Source organism: Cupressus sempervirens, chromosome 7, assembly GCF_028749045.1.
Source record: "Cupressus sempervirens isolate cs-2001-9-10 chromosome 7, ASM2874904v1, whole genome shotgun sequence".
Taxonomy (NCBI): domain Eukaryota; kingdom Viridiplantae; phylum Streptophyta; class Pinopsida; order Cupressales; family Cupressaceae; genus Cupressus; species Cupressus sempervirens.
In genome coordinates, this window is record NC_143124.1 from 571,756,740 (window position 1) to 571,773,831 (window position 17,092).

Here is a 17,092-nt window from a genome sequence, read left to right on the forward strand (position 1 = left end):
CCTTCCTAAAGCCAGGGCCTTTACTTGGCTCGCTGGCAATGCCCACATGTTATCTGGTGACCGGCTCAAAAGGATTGGGTTTGTTGATCTGTTTCATTGTGCTCTCTGTGACCATGAAGAAGAGTCCTTAAATCACTCATTTATGGAGTGTGAGTTTGCGAAGGAGGTCTGAGATTTTGTCAGGTTAAGGCTGGGTTGGCAAGGGCCTATACCGAATAATTTAACAAATTGGTTGAAGGCATGGCCTATCGGGTCAAGAAGTCATGCTTGGCTTCAATCTGGACTACCATTCCCTCTACAACCTTGTGGGAACTTTGGAAAGAATGAAACATACACATCTTCAAATGAAAATTTGAGAACTTAGTTCGGTTCAAATCCAGATTGGAGGAATCCATTTCAGAAGTTGTATCAAATGTAAGTTCTTGCATAAATTAGTCTAAAATTCCTTTTATTGAGCCTAATGTAGCAATTTAGAGAGCATGACCTTTGATCAAATTTAGGCCTGTTAATGGGCTTGTGAGGGATAGCTCTCAAATCACCCATGCTTGCACAATGTGGTCTCCGCCAGAACCAGGATGGATAAAAATCAAATTTGATGGGGAGTCAAAAGGAAATCCTAAGGCTTTTGGCATTAGGGCTGTTGCTCGAGATGATCAAGGAAATATATTTGCACTTTGTGCAAATTGAATCTATAACAACACAAACAATCAAGCAAAATGCTTGGCCGCACTAGAAGTTGTTTTGATGGGGGTAAAGCTTGGTGTAAGGAAACTTCATCTAGAAGGGGATTCATTGATTGTGATAAATGGAATTGCTTAAGGCTCTCTAGAGTCATGGTACCTTGACAAACATATTATGCAGATCCAGTGTATTCTAGAAGAACTTGAAGAACTAAAGGTGACTCACATTCTTAGAGATGGAAACACAATTGTTGATAAGCTCTCGAATGTGAGCATTGGGGGTTCTCTTGAGGAAAATTTTGAAATACAAGAAGACTTCTCTCTACTCCAAGGATCAGACTCGGAGGTTTGTTTGAAACTCTAATATATATCTTATGCATTACCTATCAAAAAAATATTATAAACCAAATTCAAATAATAATATTTAAAAATATGACTTATCAACTTGCTACATTAAGAAATGAAATCTTTCCCCCGCCTTTTACACACAGATTTTGCACAATAAAATAAACAAAAATGACGCAAAGAATATGCACTAATAAAAAAGCATGGCGGTCGCAAATGTCGAAAAAGCGCGAGTATTGTGTTTAATTGCCGAAGGCTGTAAAATTGACAATGCAATGGCGTTTCTCCACTCGCGCAGTAACCTCCAAACATTTTACATAGCTGCTACATAATTTTGCCTCATGAAAGGAATGAATGGACGCGCTTGTCATCCTACGATTGATTGAGATAATGGGGTAAAATTGGGGAATAAATCTTGGGCAAAGTTGGAAGCGTCTTCAAGGACACATAACTACAAATATAATCTGCAAATTGAGTATCAATAAATCCATGTCTCTCCAGGACCAGGAGCAACAGCAGAGCACTTCACGGCATTCTGCTCAAAGTAGTAATGACAAAGCCGGAGGATTTACAGGAAACTTTGACTAGCAAGTTTAAACCATGGCAACGGACGGTGCATTTTTGGGCGCGAGCACTGAACGTGTACACGGGCTACAAGGTGGAGCGCAGTATTGGTATTAGTAGCAGCAGCATCAAACATTATATTTCTTTGATTGGGTTTTAAATTTGGGTTTGGCTGACAGGTTTGTCAGCTTCGGGTGAAATTCGTTCCAGACAGGGATATTCAAGAGAGGATATGGGAGGAACAGCATGAAATTGCAGCCACCAAGATTTATGCTCTTTGCGCAGACCTTGGCGGCTTTTTTCTCAAGGTGTGCGATACCCGACTTTGTTGCTTGTTTTTGATGGAGAAGAACACCCAGGCGGAGAAATGAAATTGTGCATTTACTTAGATGTCTGATTTTAATCACGACGATTAAAACTTTGTGGCTTGTTAAGCAGCCGTTTCCATTTTGGGCGGATGATACTTAGCTTTTCTCAGGCTTGGCTTAGCATTTTGACTCTGGGGCATTTCTTTAAGTTTTAGAATGCTCTGCACGTTAAGTGACATAATATTTCCAAAGCTTATGATAGTGATTGAGAGTGTTTCTGAATGTACCGGTGTGGTAATTTTTAGCAATAATGTTCTCGATGATATTTCGTAATTCAAAAACAGATATTCAATAGTTACATCGGAAACACTCAGTTTGTATACTGGTTACCTGGTAACATATAGAGCACTTCATAAAAAGGTTTAGGTTTAGTAAGCATAACCAGCCGTCCACTCCTTAATTGGCAACAATATTTTATTAGAAGTTGTAATAATTTAGCACCCTTCTTAATATCTAATTTGTATGTATTGTTAGTTGAAAAAAGTTCAGTCTGTTACTATACAATTTTTTCTGACACAATGAATTTGTGATCTATCCACTCAAGTTTATCCCAATTGGAAGTGAAATTCATCATTATTTCATGGATTGGCAACTCTATCTTTCATCAGGTGTCACTGAACCTTAATGCGTTTGAATTGCTTATAGTTATGGATAACAAGGTTCTTCACCATCTTTAAAACCCTCTATTTATTGTTGTGGATTCCGTGGAAGAGATACCTGTTGGAAGTAGATGCTGTTCTGAGATGGGGGGGTGAATCAAAACAGGAAGATATTTTAAACTTTAAACCTTTTAACCAGAATTGAAAAGCATGTATAACATTCATCCACAATTAAATGATCACAAAGAATGGAATGCAAGATATCCGAGCAAATGAATACAACTCAGAAAAGAGAGACACGAGTTTTGTTCTGAGTGGGAAACCCTCAAAAGCCCTTCGGTTTCATCAAGGTAGAAAAACCACTCTGTTGGAACTTGTAATTTTATTGAGTTTCAACTCTTCTTTACGTCTGCAGCTACAACTGCTCAGGGCTACAACCCTTTCTTCTCCTTATCAATGTTTATTCAACAAATTGAATACACACATAACGGTATCTTTTAAAATTACACGCACCTATACATGTAAACAATCTAAATGATCTTTTCTTTCAATGCCTTAAAGTATTCTTCACATACACAACAGTACGCTGTGTGTTTTTCAATGTATTCTTTTATATACCTTCATACTGTTTTATACATGAGGACACTACAAAAAATCGTTTACACTTAACAATATGGTTTTGACAGTTCTGAGAACTGTTTTTCAAAAGAAACCTCTCATTAGGAATTAAATGGCAAGTGAACAATCTGTCTGAAGTAAACCAATTCACAACTGTCAAACAAATCCATCCTCTATAAATTTGACTTAAGTCCTTATGAAGACCTGCAAGTACGTTCCTCCTCTCAAGAGAGTAGTTTTCTGTTAAAGAAAACCTTTGGAAACACAATTTCTCATAGTTTGCCGATGAATGCCTCAACCAAAAATTTGTTACACAAAACTTTAACTTTAACTGATTCTTCCTTTTAAAATCATCTTAAAAAACAATAAAATATACACAACAGTATTCAAAATAAATCCATAACCGTTAACAGAGAAACTGTTATAAAACTCCTTAACAATGAATTTCAAACCCTTGAAGTCCACTAAGCTGTTACGATAACAGATGAATGTTTCTCAAAGACTCTTCCTTGCTTGAAGATAGATGAAAGAAAGCATACAGTGAATATCTTCCATTTAGTATGAGGAAAACAAACAAATGTTCTTCTCTGTAGAACTTTCCTCATACTTCATATTTTTGAGTAGATAGAATAAATCAGATTTTGAGATGAACTTTCCAAACCTGAGAAAGCATACCTGATCATCCTATTTCATACAATGAAAAAGAACTTATACTCTTTAACTATACCCTTGTATTATTCTGAAAAATGAGGCCATGAGATTTTACGGCTTTTTTCCTTCAAGCTTTTGAAAGTCCTCCATTTAAAGTCCAGATATCGCAACATACAAAGGAAATAAGGGTTGTGTATTAGTATCACAACAAAAAATATTAAATATCTTTAAAATACCTTAACCATGGGGTCCAAAAAATGCTATCAAATGGATCGGCAGATCATGCTTTCCAACATGCTAAAAACCCAGAATGAGATATTGCAAGAACATCTGTCTTTGAAACTCAGAAAGACTCTCATGGCGGAAGCCTTAGGGCTTGAAAGAAATGAAGAACAATTTCGATAGGTTTCCTGGCTTTTGTTTTAATCCCTCCACCATATTACAAAAAGCTTTAGATCCGGCCATACAAAACTGACAAGTGTCACTGTTGTTTTGTGCTGTCCCCATTTTACATAGCCAGTATGAAAGTGGAACAAAATATATTCAAGACATTTAATAATGAAAACATTACTAGGTACCAAAGACTTTTCAAAACCATTATATTGCCACCTTTCAAATATTTGCATCAAGGACAAAACATTGTCAACAAACTCCCCCATTTGTCCTTGAGGCAAAATTTTGTTCAACTTCATACATCATAGATTGTATAAATGCAAATGAATCACAGTCATATATACAAATAAGTATATACATACAAGAAGATATATACATATTTGCCTATATAAAAACCATTCATGCACACCTAAAATTTATGTGATATATAAAGCAGAACAAAAATTATGCCATGAAGATCAGTCAAAACTGTATACTTGTACCTATCACAACCCTGTCATGTTGATCACTGTCAAAACTGTATACCTGTACCTGTCACAACCCTGTCATGCTGATCACTGTCAAAACTGTATACCTGTACGTCTTGTACTCACAAACTGATCAAACTGTGCAATTCAAACTGATCAAGCTATCTCACTGCGGAACAAACTTCTCCCCCAATTTTGCATCAAGGACTCACATAAAAGTACCGTTAAATACAAGATGCACTGTCAATACTGCTTTTATACAGTATAGAGGTCTTTGTATAGGAGCAGAAACCTATAACAGACTCCCCCAGTTTGAAAGAATTATTGCAAGAGAGATTGAGAGATAACTCCCAACTGTGCTCGGAATTGTTCAAACTGTCACGAGGCAAAGGTTTGGTAAAAATATTCACAACTTGCCATTGAGTAGGAACATATACAAACTGAAATTCATTATCAATGACTTTATATCGAAGAAAGTGAAGTTTCACAGCAACATGTTTAGTTCTAGAATGTAGGACTGGATTCTTGCTCAGCTGTATAGCACTCATATTATCACACAAAATTGTAATTGGTTTTGGAACTTGAATGCCTAAATCAGACAGTTGATAATCCATTCAGATTAGCTGTGTACCACATGCTGTAGCAGCAACAAACTTAGATTCACATGTAGATAGAGTAACACATTCATGTTTTTTACTATGCCATGCTACTAACCAATCACCTATAAAGAATGCAATACCACTAGTGCTCTTTTTATCCTCAGATTCACCCTAATTTGCATCTGTATAACCAAGTAGAGTAAAATCATCAGTATGTGGATACCACAGGTCAAAATCAAGAGTACCTTGAATATATTTAAATGTTTGATTAACTGCATTAAGGTGAGATTGTTTTGGAGCAGATTGAAATCTAGAGACCATACACACTGCTTGCATTATACCAGGTTTAGAAGCTGTGAGATATGGCAAACTGCCAATCACGGATCTGTATGATGTTTGATTGACTGAAGGTGAGTCATCTTGTTTAACCAGTTTGCAACTAGTTTCCATTGGTGTGCTGACTGGTTTGCAATCAGTCATTTTAAATTTCTTCAACATTTCCTTAGCATATTTTGTTTGAGACAAGAATAAACCATGTTCAAGCTGTGATACTTACAGTCCAAGGAAGAAGGTAAGTTCACTCAAAAGTGACATTTCAAATTCAGATTCTATAATAAAAGAGAACCGTTTTGACAAATTATCATTTGTGGATCCAAATATGATACATCCACATAAAGTTCCACTGCTAAAATATCATCATTGAAAACTTCAGTATATAAAGTGCTGTCTGCACTACCACGAGTGAAACAATTTGCAGTAAGATGTTTATACAGCCTGGAATACTAATATAGTGCCTTTTTAAAACGATACACATAATCTGGTTTATCAGAAGATTCAAAACCTTCTGGCTGTTCCATATAGACTTCCTCTTCAAGATAGCCATTCAAGAATGTTCTTTTGACATCCATTTGATAAACAGTAAACTTTTATAACTAGCATACGCAAAAAAGATTCTATTAGATTCCATTCTTGCAACTGGTGCAAAAGTTTTACAGAAATCAATACCTTCTTGTTGAGCATAACCCTTACATACAAATCTAGCTTTGTTCCTTACAACCTTGCCATTTTCATTCAATTTATTTCAAAACACCCATTTTCCACCTATGACATTCTTGTCATCAGGTTTGGGAACAAGTTCCCACGTTTTATTTTTCTCAAACTGATTAATTTCATCTTGCATACCATTCAACCAGCAAGAATCTGTAAGTGCTTCAGTTTCGATTTTTGGTTCAAAATCTGATATTAAGCAGAAATGCTCTGCAATATGAGCATGTTCATCATTTTTGGCTTTTCTTCTAGTCAAGATTCCTCCCTTTTTGTCTCCAATGAGTTGAGACTCAGGATGCCTTTTTGCAAGGATTCTGGAAGGAGTTTTAGTCATTTTCATATCAGTATTAGTTACTTTAGGAGTAGAACAATTTGAATTAGGTGTTTCTGAATCAACATCATCTAATTTTTGATTATTAAATATATTTTCTATCGGATTTTTTGAATCAACATCATCTAATTTTTGATTATCAGAGATTGAGACTGAGATCCATTTCATCTTTAGATGCCGCATCTATCATGAGATTAGAGGTAGGTTCCACTACTTATTCAGAGATTGCAGATCTTTTTCGGCCTTCTTTCATTACCCCGTCCAGCGCTGCTTATTCCTCTACCTCCGCGAGACTTCGTAGTTCGGTGACCATACTTACAACTCATGTTTCCTCAGAGTCAGGCCTTGGATCAGCTCATCACTGCCTTCTTTCCGCCCATGTCACCCTCCAGTGGCATAAAGCTGCCGCTAGATACACTTGCCTCGGGACATACCAAATCTGTTAGACCTCGTTGCAGATTCATCAAGCAGCGACATCCTACCCCCAGTGCTACCCGGAGTCGGGCTCGGATCCTTGGTCTTATCCTTTGGTGATGGATTTCTTTGTGCTGAGAAAGGATATTCAGTCCTTCTCTCGTTTGATGGTTCTTGTTTCCTTTCTTTTCTTTGTTGCTCGCTCTTTCTTAGACACCGTTTGGTGCTTCCGCTGGGTTTCTCTTCTTCCCTAATGTATCTTTCAGTCCCATGGACCCTTTGTTTGTTTGTCTTTTGTCAAACATTAATATCATTACCTTATCTTATCTATTCTTTGAAAAGAAACTTCTTCAATATCCTTTTCGTCATTGCTGATTAACATGGAGCTTTCATCAAAAACCACATTTATAGCTTCTATGATTTTATTCAGCCTTTTATTATAGCATTTGAAAGCTTTATTATGTGTAGAGTATCCTAGAAGGATACCTTCATTAGATCTTGAATTAAAGCTTTCTAAAGAATCATTATCCTTTTTAATAAAACATTTACTGCCAAAATTTTTAAAGTTCTTGACATTTGCTGTTTTACCATTCCATAATTCGTAAGGAGTATAAGCAGTCCTTACTCTTATTTGAGCCCTGTTTAAAATATATACAGTTGTATGAACAACTTCTTTCCAAAATTTATCAGGTAATTTTGCTTCATTCAACATTGTTCTAGCCATATCTGTAATAGTTCTATTTTTCCTTTCCACAATATCATTTTGTTGTGGTGTACGAGCAGTTGAATACTGCCTTTTGATACCACGTTTTTCACAATACTCAGTCAATAATTCTTGGGAGGTGAATTCTCCACCTCTATTTGACCTTAAGCATTTTAACTTTAGATCAGTTTCCCTTTCCACTATTATTCTAAATATTTTAAAGCGTTCAAAGGCTTCAGATTTGTGTTTCAAAAAAGCTACTCAAACCATTCTTGAATAATCATTTACAAATAGCATGAAGTGTTTTTCACCATTCAAGGATGGAATATTAGTTGGACCACATAGATCTTTATGCACAAGCTGTAGTGGTCTATTTGATAAGTATTCTTTGGTTTTGAGAGATGTTCTTGTTTGTTTTTCTTTTACACATTCTTCACAAACATTAACGGTATTACTGATTAGAGGTAATCCTCTAACTTTATTGTTCTTGCTGATCCTAGCAAGATTGTCAAAATTTAGATGTCCCAATCTTTTATGCCAAAACTAGTTTTCTTCAACTTGACTCATAAGACAAGTATTAATTAATGATTATTCTTGAACTGTAGAGTCAATCATATTATAAAGATTTCCTCCTATTCTCAAACCACTAGCAACGACTTTATTCTTTTCATTTTTGATCGATTATCCTTTAGCATAAAAAGAAATTGAATATCCATTGTCACAAATTTGACTTACACTTAGAAGATTATGTTTCAAACCTTCTACAAAATATACATCATGAATAGGTGTATCTTTGTTTAGAATTATTGAGCCACAACTTGTGATATATGTACTTGAATTATCACCAAATCAAACAAACCCTCCATTAAAGTCTTCTAGGGTTTTAAACTTGTTTTTACAACCAGTCATATCATGTGAGCAACTGCTGTCCAAAACTCAAGTTGCCGGTTTATGAGCAAATAAGGTTGTTTCAACAATTAGAGACTTTTCGATATTCTTGACAATAGGTTTCCATACCTGTCTAGACTTTAAATTCTATTTGCATTGATTAGCAAAGTGCCCATAATGAAAACACTTAAAACATCTGATTATTTTCTTAAGCCCATAATCTTTTCTGCCCATTTTACACTGATATGCCTTATGACCAAAAAAATTACAATTGAAACATAACCTTTAAAGGGTGTTTTAAAGACTTTACCTTTTCAACTGCTTTTACACTTGAATCAGATTGTTCAAGTTGCTTTTGTAATAAAACCAGTTCTTTTTCTTTTTCATCAAGTAATAATCTTTGATTTTGAATAAGCTGATTTGCTTTTTCTAGTTCAGCCTGCAATTTTATCTTCTGTTTCATGGCTTGAGATTAATTTCTTTAATCTCTTTAGTTCTTGTAAAGAGTGAAGAAGTTCTTCTTTAAGATCAACTTCTTCATCAGAATCAGATGAAGATTCTGATTTAGGAACATTTATTATTTCGGCCGTTAACAATCTTTCTCCTTCCTCATCTGGATCACTTGATTATTCATTCTAGTCTTCTTTTGACATGAGACTCTTCTTTTTAAAATTCTTGAATCTTTTATTTTGATTCCAAGGTTTCTTTTTGAAAAACTTTTAAGTTTTCTCATCATTATCATCTTGATCAGCATAGGGACACTTTGCAGCAAAATTTCCCAATTGACCACAACTGAAGCATTTTGGTTTTCCTTGATATTTCTTTTTCATTTTTCTAACCAATAAAGCTTCTAAAGCATCTGTTAAATCTGAATCACTCTCTTCTAATTTCTCAGCCTTAAAGGCTGTCTCTTTTGATGTAGAACCAACTTGATTGCTGATTCTAATTTTGTAGGCAGTTAAGGTTCCTTGCAACTGATGTAGAGTCATTTTAGAGAAGTTTTTCTTTTCTTCCAAGGTAGAGATTTTTGATTCAAATTTAGGTAAATTAGACCTTATCATTTTTGAAACTATGTCACGTTCTTCAACCTGTTCTCTTAAACCTCTTCTTGCATTAACTACCTCATCAATTCTCAAGAAATAGGCTGCTATGTTTTCATCGTCACTCATTTTTAGGTTATCAAACTGTGTTTTTAGAGTCAACAATTTTGACCCTTTGACCTTCTCATCTCCTTGATGGATAGTCTCTAATTTAAGCCAAATGTCATTCGCATACTAACAGTATACTACTTTAGTAAATACATCTTTAGTAAGACCACATGGAAGAGCATATATAGCCTTTTTATCTAGTTCATATGTGAGCTTATCATTTGGATGAGTGGGTATTGTTTTTGGAACAATATATTTGGAAATAACTACGTCCCACATTTTGACATCCAAATTGGGTATGAAGGCTTCCATCATAACCTTCCAAAAAACATAATCATTACCATCAAATAATGGAGCCCAGTTAAGAGAGGCACCTTTAGCTTGTGTCATTTGTGTTTCCAAATGTTTGGAAAAATTCTTATAGGCAGACCTAGGAAGGGACCCTAGCTCTTATACCACTTGTTGGAAGTAGATGTTGTTTTGAGGGGGGGTGAATCAGAACAGGAAGATTTTTTAAACTTTATATATCCTTTAAACCAGAATTGAAAAGCATATATAACATTCATCCACTATTAAATGATCACAAAGAATGGAATGCAAGATATAAAAGTAAATGAATACAACTCACAAAAGAGAGACACAAGTTTTGTGCTGAGTGGGAAGCCCTCAAAAGCCTTTCGGTTTCGTCATAGGGAGAAAAACCACTCCGTTGGAACCTATAATTTTATTGAGTTTCAACTCTTCTTTACATCTGCAGCTTTAATAGCTTATGGCTACAACCCTTTCTTCTCCTTATCAATGTTTATTCATCAAACTGAATACACATATAACTATATGTTGTACAATACACACACCTATACATGTAAACAATCTAAATGATCTTTTCTTTCAATGCCATCAAGTATTCTTCACATACACAACTGTGTGTTTTTCAATGCATTCATTTACACCTTCATACTGTTTTATACACGAGGATACTACAAAAAATTGTTTACACTTACAATATGGTTTTGACAGTTCTGAGAACTGTTTTTCAAAAGAAACCTCTCATTAGGTTTGTAATGGCAAGTAAACAATATGTCTGAAGTAAACCAATTATCAGCTGTCAAACAAATCCATCCTCTATAAGGGAGACTTATGTCCTTGTAAAGACCAGCAAGTACATTCTTCCTCTTAGGAGAGTAGTTTTCTGTTAAAGAAAACCTTCTAGAAACACAATTTCTCATAGTTTGCCGATGAATGCCTCAACCAAAAACTTGTTACACAAAACTTTAACTTTAACTGATTCTTCCTTTTAAAATCATCTTAAAAAACAATAAAATATACACAACAGTATTCAAAATAAATCCATAACCGTTAATGGAGAAACTGTTTTAAAACTCCTTAACCATGAATTTCAAACCCTTGAAGTTCACTAAGATGTTACGATAACAGATATGAATGTTTCTCAAAGACACTTCCTTGCTTGAAGATAGATGAAAGAAAGCATACAGTGAATAACTTCCAGTTAGCATGAGGAAAATAAACAAATGTTCTTCTTTGTAAAACTTTCTTCATACTTGATCTTTTTGAGTAGATAGAATAAATCAGAAAGCATACCTGATCATCCTGTTTCATACAATGAAAAAGAACTTTTACTCTTTAATAATACCCTTGCATTATTCTGAAAAATGAGGTCATGAGATTTTATGGCTTTTTTCTTTCAAGCTTTTGAAAGTCCTCCATTTAAACTCCAGATATCGCAACATACAAAGGAAATAAGGGTTGTGTATTAGCATCACCACAAAAATATTGCGTTAACCCAAAATCTGTTTCTGCAAGTAACATAAAAATATCTTTAAAATAACTTAACCATGGGGTCCAAAAAATGGTATCAAATGGATCAGCAGATCATGCTTTCCAACAGACTAAAAACCCATAATGAGATATTGCAAGTACATCTGTCATTGAAACTCAGAAAGACTCTCATGGCAGCAGCCTTAGGGCTTGAAAGAAATGAAGAACAATTTCGATTGGTTTCTTGGCTTTTGTTTTAATCCCTCAACCATATTACACAAAGCTTTAGATCCGGCCATACAAAACTGACAAGTGGTACTGTTGGTACGGTGCATCAAATGTGCTGTCCCCGTTTTACATAGCCAGTATGAAAGTGGAACAAAATATAGTCAAGACATTTAATAATGAAAATATTGATGAGTCGTTTCACGTGAATATTACAAGGTACCAAAGACTTTTCAAAACCATTACATTGCCACCTTTCAAAGATTTGCATCAAGGACAAAATATTGTCAACAATACCCCCAAGATTTATGAATTCGAATTGATATACAAATGTCTCCTTCTGCTTCTGCTGCCTTAGTGGAAGAAATGGTCACTGTCATTTGTTTCTTACTTGCCTTGGAACTTTCCCTTCTGCTCATGTTGAAACCATACCTTGTTCTCGACTTTCAATTAGCATGGGAGCTCTTGAGCCCATGTTGAAACCATAACTTGTCAACTTTCAACCCATACGAGATCTTGCCAAATCAGCATCCCAGTTGTGAGAATATTTTAGAACTGGTTAGTTATGTGTAAGATAAATGAGATTCCTTATGAATTGTGTAGAGAGATTTGTTTATTTTTTTGGAGTGTCATATCTGTTGAGGTCTCATGTTTGTTACAATTGTTTTGCAATTTGTCATCCTAAATTTTTCACTCAATGCCTTGATATATTTGTTTGAGAAAGAATAACACAATCTCTCATCTTCCCTACCCATAGATCAAGGCAGATGCAGTGGAAACAACACAAGGGACAGCAACACTTCAGCCTTACAATGGAAACACATTGAGGGATCCAAAAGCGTTGGATCATAAACAAGTTTAAAATAAAAAACACTCTTTCATATGATATTATGTTAAGTTGGGGTTGCACCTATCAAGGCAATTGCTATGGTTCGCCTCATTAGCTATCTAAAAAGAACTGAAAAAATGTGTGAAGGTAGATGGCCCAAAGTGGTCTTTAATGATATTTTGCGTGGTCTTTAATGATATTTTGCGCAAACGTCAAAAGACACGGATGCAACAAAACATCAAGTGGATGAGCGAATGGAATATTCGTTTCAGCATGTGTCCAGCAAACAATAAAGAAATAAAGAGCTTTGTTATAGAGAAATTCTATAAGAGAAATCGGGGAAACGGACTTGGAAAGAAAAAAAACCTATCAGCAAGTTCAACCCCAAATGTGATCAGCTCCAAAAGGCATACATTGGGGCCAACAGTTCTTGGAGAGGTAAAAGTCTTATTGTACAACTCAGAATCAATTCTCATCAACTGCGATGTTTAAATGGGCGATGGAAGAGGCCAAAAGAGTTTGCACGCTTTTAGAAACTGAGCAATACTTTGTGTTAGAATGTGAGGCATACAAGGATATCAGGTTCAAATTTGCAGATATTATATATGACAGCTCTTGGCACAACTTATTCAGCGAGGAGAACATTGAGAGGTTAGGTGGGCTCATCATCAACCTGCACACAGAAAAGAACAGAATTGTTAAAGTTGGTTTAGTTGGAAGACTGCACCATAGGCTATGTTTAGCCTCATGAATGTTAAAAATCATCTATCTATTTATCTTTGTTTGATGTAGATCACAAGAATCTTAACACCTCAAGAATCTTGTCAACACAATGGAGGTACACCGGATCTTTGTTTGATGTAGATCACAAGAATCTTAACACCTCAAGAGTCTTGTCAAGACAACACAATGAAGGAGGTACTTCAACTAATCGTTGATAGCATAGTTTTTAGATTCGGACTCATAGAGTACTCGGCAAGCCCAAAATTTTAAACTCCGCAAAAATTTGGGGAAAATTCGCCAACTTAGAAAGAAAAAAGTTCAAATTTCTTAAAGAAACTTTTTTTTTTTGTAAAATTCAATAACAAAATGTATTAAATTAAAAATTAATGTCTTGAAAGAGAAAATGCATGGTTTTATAGCAAAAAATAGTATGTGAAAAATATTTCAACCATTGTTTTACCTGCTTTGACATTTCTACCTGATGGAACCTTAAAATTTGCAGAATTTTAAATTTCTACATACAATACTAAAGGAGAATCTTTATGTATGTATGTGTAAATGCAAACTCATCACAAGTTGTGTAAATCTTGAAGAGCTAGCTGTTCATGTTCAAAACCTACAGGGAGCATGGTAGAAGATTGTTGTTCATATTGCTGTGGAATAAATCAAAGTCATCTCTTAAGTGCCCACTGTTTTATGGAGGTATGCAGATCCATACAGAATTAAGAAATTTGCAGATTTACACTTGTCTGGTACATTAGAAGCAAGAAATCCATTCCACTCAAAGTTGCTTGGGTGTTAGACATATTTGAAGGCTGAAGCCAATCTATCACCGGAAGAAAAAAGTTTGTTGTTGCTGTCTGAAGAATCATGCTTGCATTTTAATATAGAGGGAACAGTGACAGTAAAATGCATTGTAATTTGCTATTACGTGTAAAAAATATTTCCTATTTGCAAAGATATTGGATATGGGAAGATACAGAAGTCCAACCTGGAGACAATTACCAAGTGGTTGTGCGGAATATTTGAACCATAGCATATTCTCAGGATTTCTCTGTATATTAATATCTATGATCAGAGACCTAAATATCTCAAAAGTTCACGCATATAAAAGACGTCTGCAACAAACTTACGGTGATAATATATCCTCCTCCATATGATGACAAGTGCACTTGCGTGAGTAAAACAACAGTAATGAACACATATGCTTATGCAATGATTATTTGTATCCAGCTTGATACGTTTTGGAAGGACCTAACAATATAAAAGGAAAAGGCATTGTTGAAAAAAGATACTAGATAGGGCAATTATGCCATCAAGTGCATGTTACAGTTCACACACATGAGAATTTATGGAGTTTCATCTTGAAGAGACTGAGATGAAGATTGTCCAATAGCAAATAATGTACTGTCAGAGATTAGCAAATAATGTACTGTCAGAGATCATATACCTGGTACCGTATAGAGTTTTTACAACACTAAATGTCATTATTCCTGAGAAATTTGGAGGTTGAACTTCATGATAATGGAGAAGCTGTGAATTATGTGAAGCCCGATATGATATCAATACCAGATGTTAATCATGCAGGAACAACTATTGACATCCTATATGGACAGAAACTTTTCAAAGTTTGGAATATTATTTTCATGGTGATGTGATTTCAATAGTGCCTTCCATACACATGCGATACCTTCTGCACCCAATTTTCTTCGGAAGTTGCAAGTGCTAGAATTGCAGACTATACGACCAAAGGGAGAATCACACATATAACACAAGAAGCCAAAGTGATTAAGCGGCAGATTAATCTCCAGCTATAGTTTATCGAGATACCATAAATATTTAAAAGGGCTTGGGGTGCAATTATAAAGGGGTCCGATGCATTTTACAATATAATGAAGGTTAATAATCTTACAAATTAAAATTTGGTTATGTGCTTGCAATTTCAAAATAAATCTGAAGAGGTTGATTAAGTTTTTCCAAATAAAATGACTTTTCACTTGAAAAGTCACGTCTCCCTTATATCTAAAATATAAATAAGGGGTATGCTATTTGTAAAAGACAGATTCAAAAACACTCAGATTCATATTCAGGAGAAAGTATTTTATATTTATTATTGTATGGAGGGATAAGGAGCAACATTATGACTTTGTAATATAAATTCTATTATTTTATTTTTTATAATAAAATAAAATGTCTTTTGTTTATTAATAAAGGCATGGAGATTTAAACTGCAGATTAATCGTCCTTTGTAATTATTTTTGAAATTCTATATACAATTTAAATGTTAGATAAGTGGACATGGTCATTTAGCATTTAAATTCGATCATCATAGATAGTGTGAAATATTTAATTGTTTTTGCATCTGTGTCTAGTTTGTCTCCCTACCAGAGGAGTTAAAGTTCAATCTGGACTAATTTAAGATTGCATATATATTTGATTTGTTGCATCTTGATTATTTAATTGTTGACAGTTCAAGTGCTTAAGAACATTATAAAGTTGTACGTGAAAATTCATTGAAGTTGACTTTATTGGCCGGATGAGTAGAGGCACTGGTCGTTTTATTATTGAAATTAGAAAATCTATAACTTGCTTCCTACAAGCATCAAATCACTTATTTACAAATATCATACAATTCAAAACTAAATATTCAATCCTATTTTGATTGAGTTCAAGGACCTTGCTAGTTGAAGAACTCTAGAAGTTTAAATTCGCTATAGAAAAGCCTTGAACCAGATAGTCAGCATTTGAGGGGAAGGTTCACCCGCTTGGGTGTAGCGGAGCCTAAAGTATAGGGGAATCAAGAAGTAGTCCCGTTTGTTGGCCAGAACTGATTGCGGAATCCTATCGGAGAAGTAGCAGGCTCTTGGTTTTCCAATTTGCGGTTTTGGGAACCAACATATTAGCGACTCTATTGGGGAACTATACATTAGATATTTTGGAAGTTTACCTACTTTGATTTATAGAAGATTTTGAGAACTCTTACTCACCCCATCTGAGTCCACCAACAGATTGGTGACTCTACGAGGGAGAGTTGCTCGCAACAAGAGTTGTGCAGTTACCCAGAGTTTCAGATTTTGCAGACCAGAATCAAAAAGTTGTTGTATTAGTTTGATTGGAAGTGTACTTTGCTGGAAGTAAGACCTTGGAAGATCAATACATTCCTCGAAAGAGGTGGCGACTCTATTCAATAAAATTTCAGTTGGTAACTCTGCTGAGGGAGAAGACCTAGAAGGAAGTGATTTGATCGTGTACTATGGAGAATATGTACTATGATTAGGAAGCAGATCTATGTTACACCATGGTGGAAGTAGACATACACCCCTTAGATGCATTTTTTAATTTGAAAAGATATGAAGGTGAGACATCGACACACTTATTTATAAGGATGGTGGATATATTTTGGGAAGTACCTTCAGACATCATGCCTTCACACAAGGAATTGATAAGGAAGTTTCGTGAATTGGGAATCTCACTAGATGACTCGGATTTGAAGCTTCTCTTTCAAATAATGGATGAAAGTTCAAGTTATATATTTCCTTTGGATTCATTTTGGAACTTAGAAAAGAAAGAAAATGAATCTGCAACACAATTCTTTATAAGGATGTTTAACGCCTATCAAGAAATACCTTCAGAATATAGACCTCATCATCTGATCTTCTCCATAGGATGCAAAAATTAAGCCTCTTATATGATCATTAGTTTCTTATCTTTCTCAAACTTATGG

General features: G+C 34.9%; 1 protein-coding gene across 4 annotated transcripts in view; it reads left to right on the forward strand.

Moving 5' to 3' along the window:
- The first annotated feature begins 1,163 nt into the window (after positions 1-1,163).
- Positions 1,164-17,092, forward strand: part of LOC149548037 (uncharacterized) — a 284,910-nt gene continuing 268,981 nt past the window's right edge. The window contains exons 1-2 of one of the 4 annotated variants that reach the window (XM_089792058.1): positions 1,164-1,683; positions 1,769-1,897. In XM_089792058.1, the coding sequence (XP_089648184.1) occupies positions 1,576-1,683; positions 1,769-1,897 (237 nt within the window). In that variant the 5' untranslated portion in view covers positions 1,164-1,575. The remainder of the gene's footprint in view (positions 1,684-1,768; positions 1,898-17,092) is intronic. The other 3 variants (XM_089792059.1, XM_089792061.1, XM_089792060.1) reach the window with 3 other exon arrangements.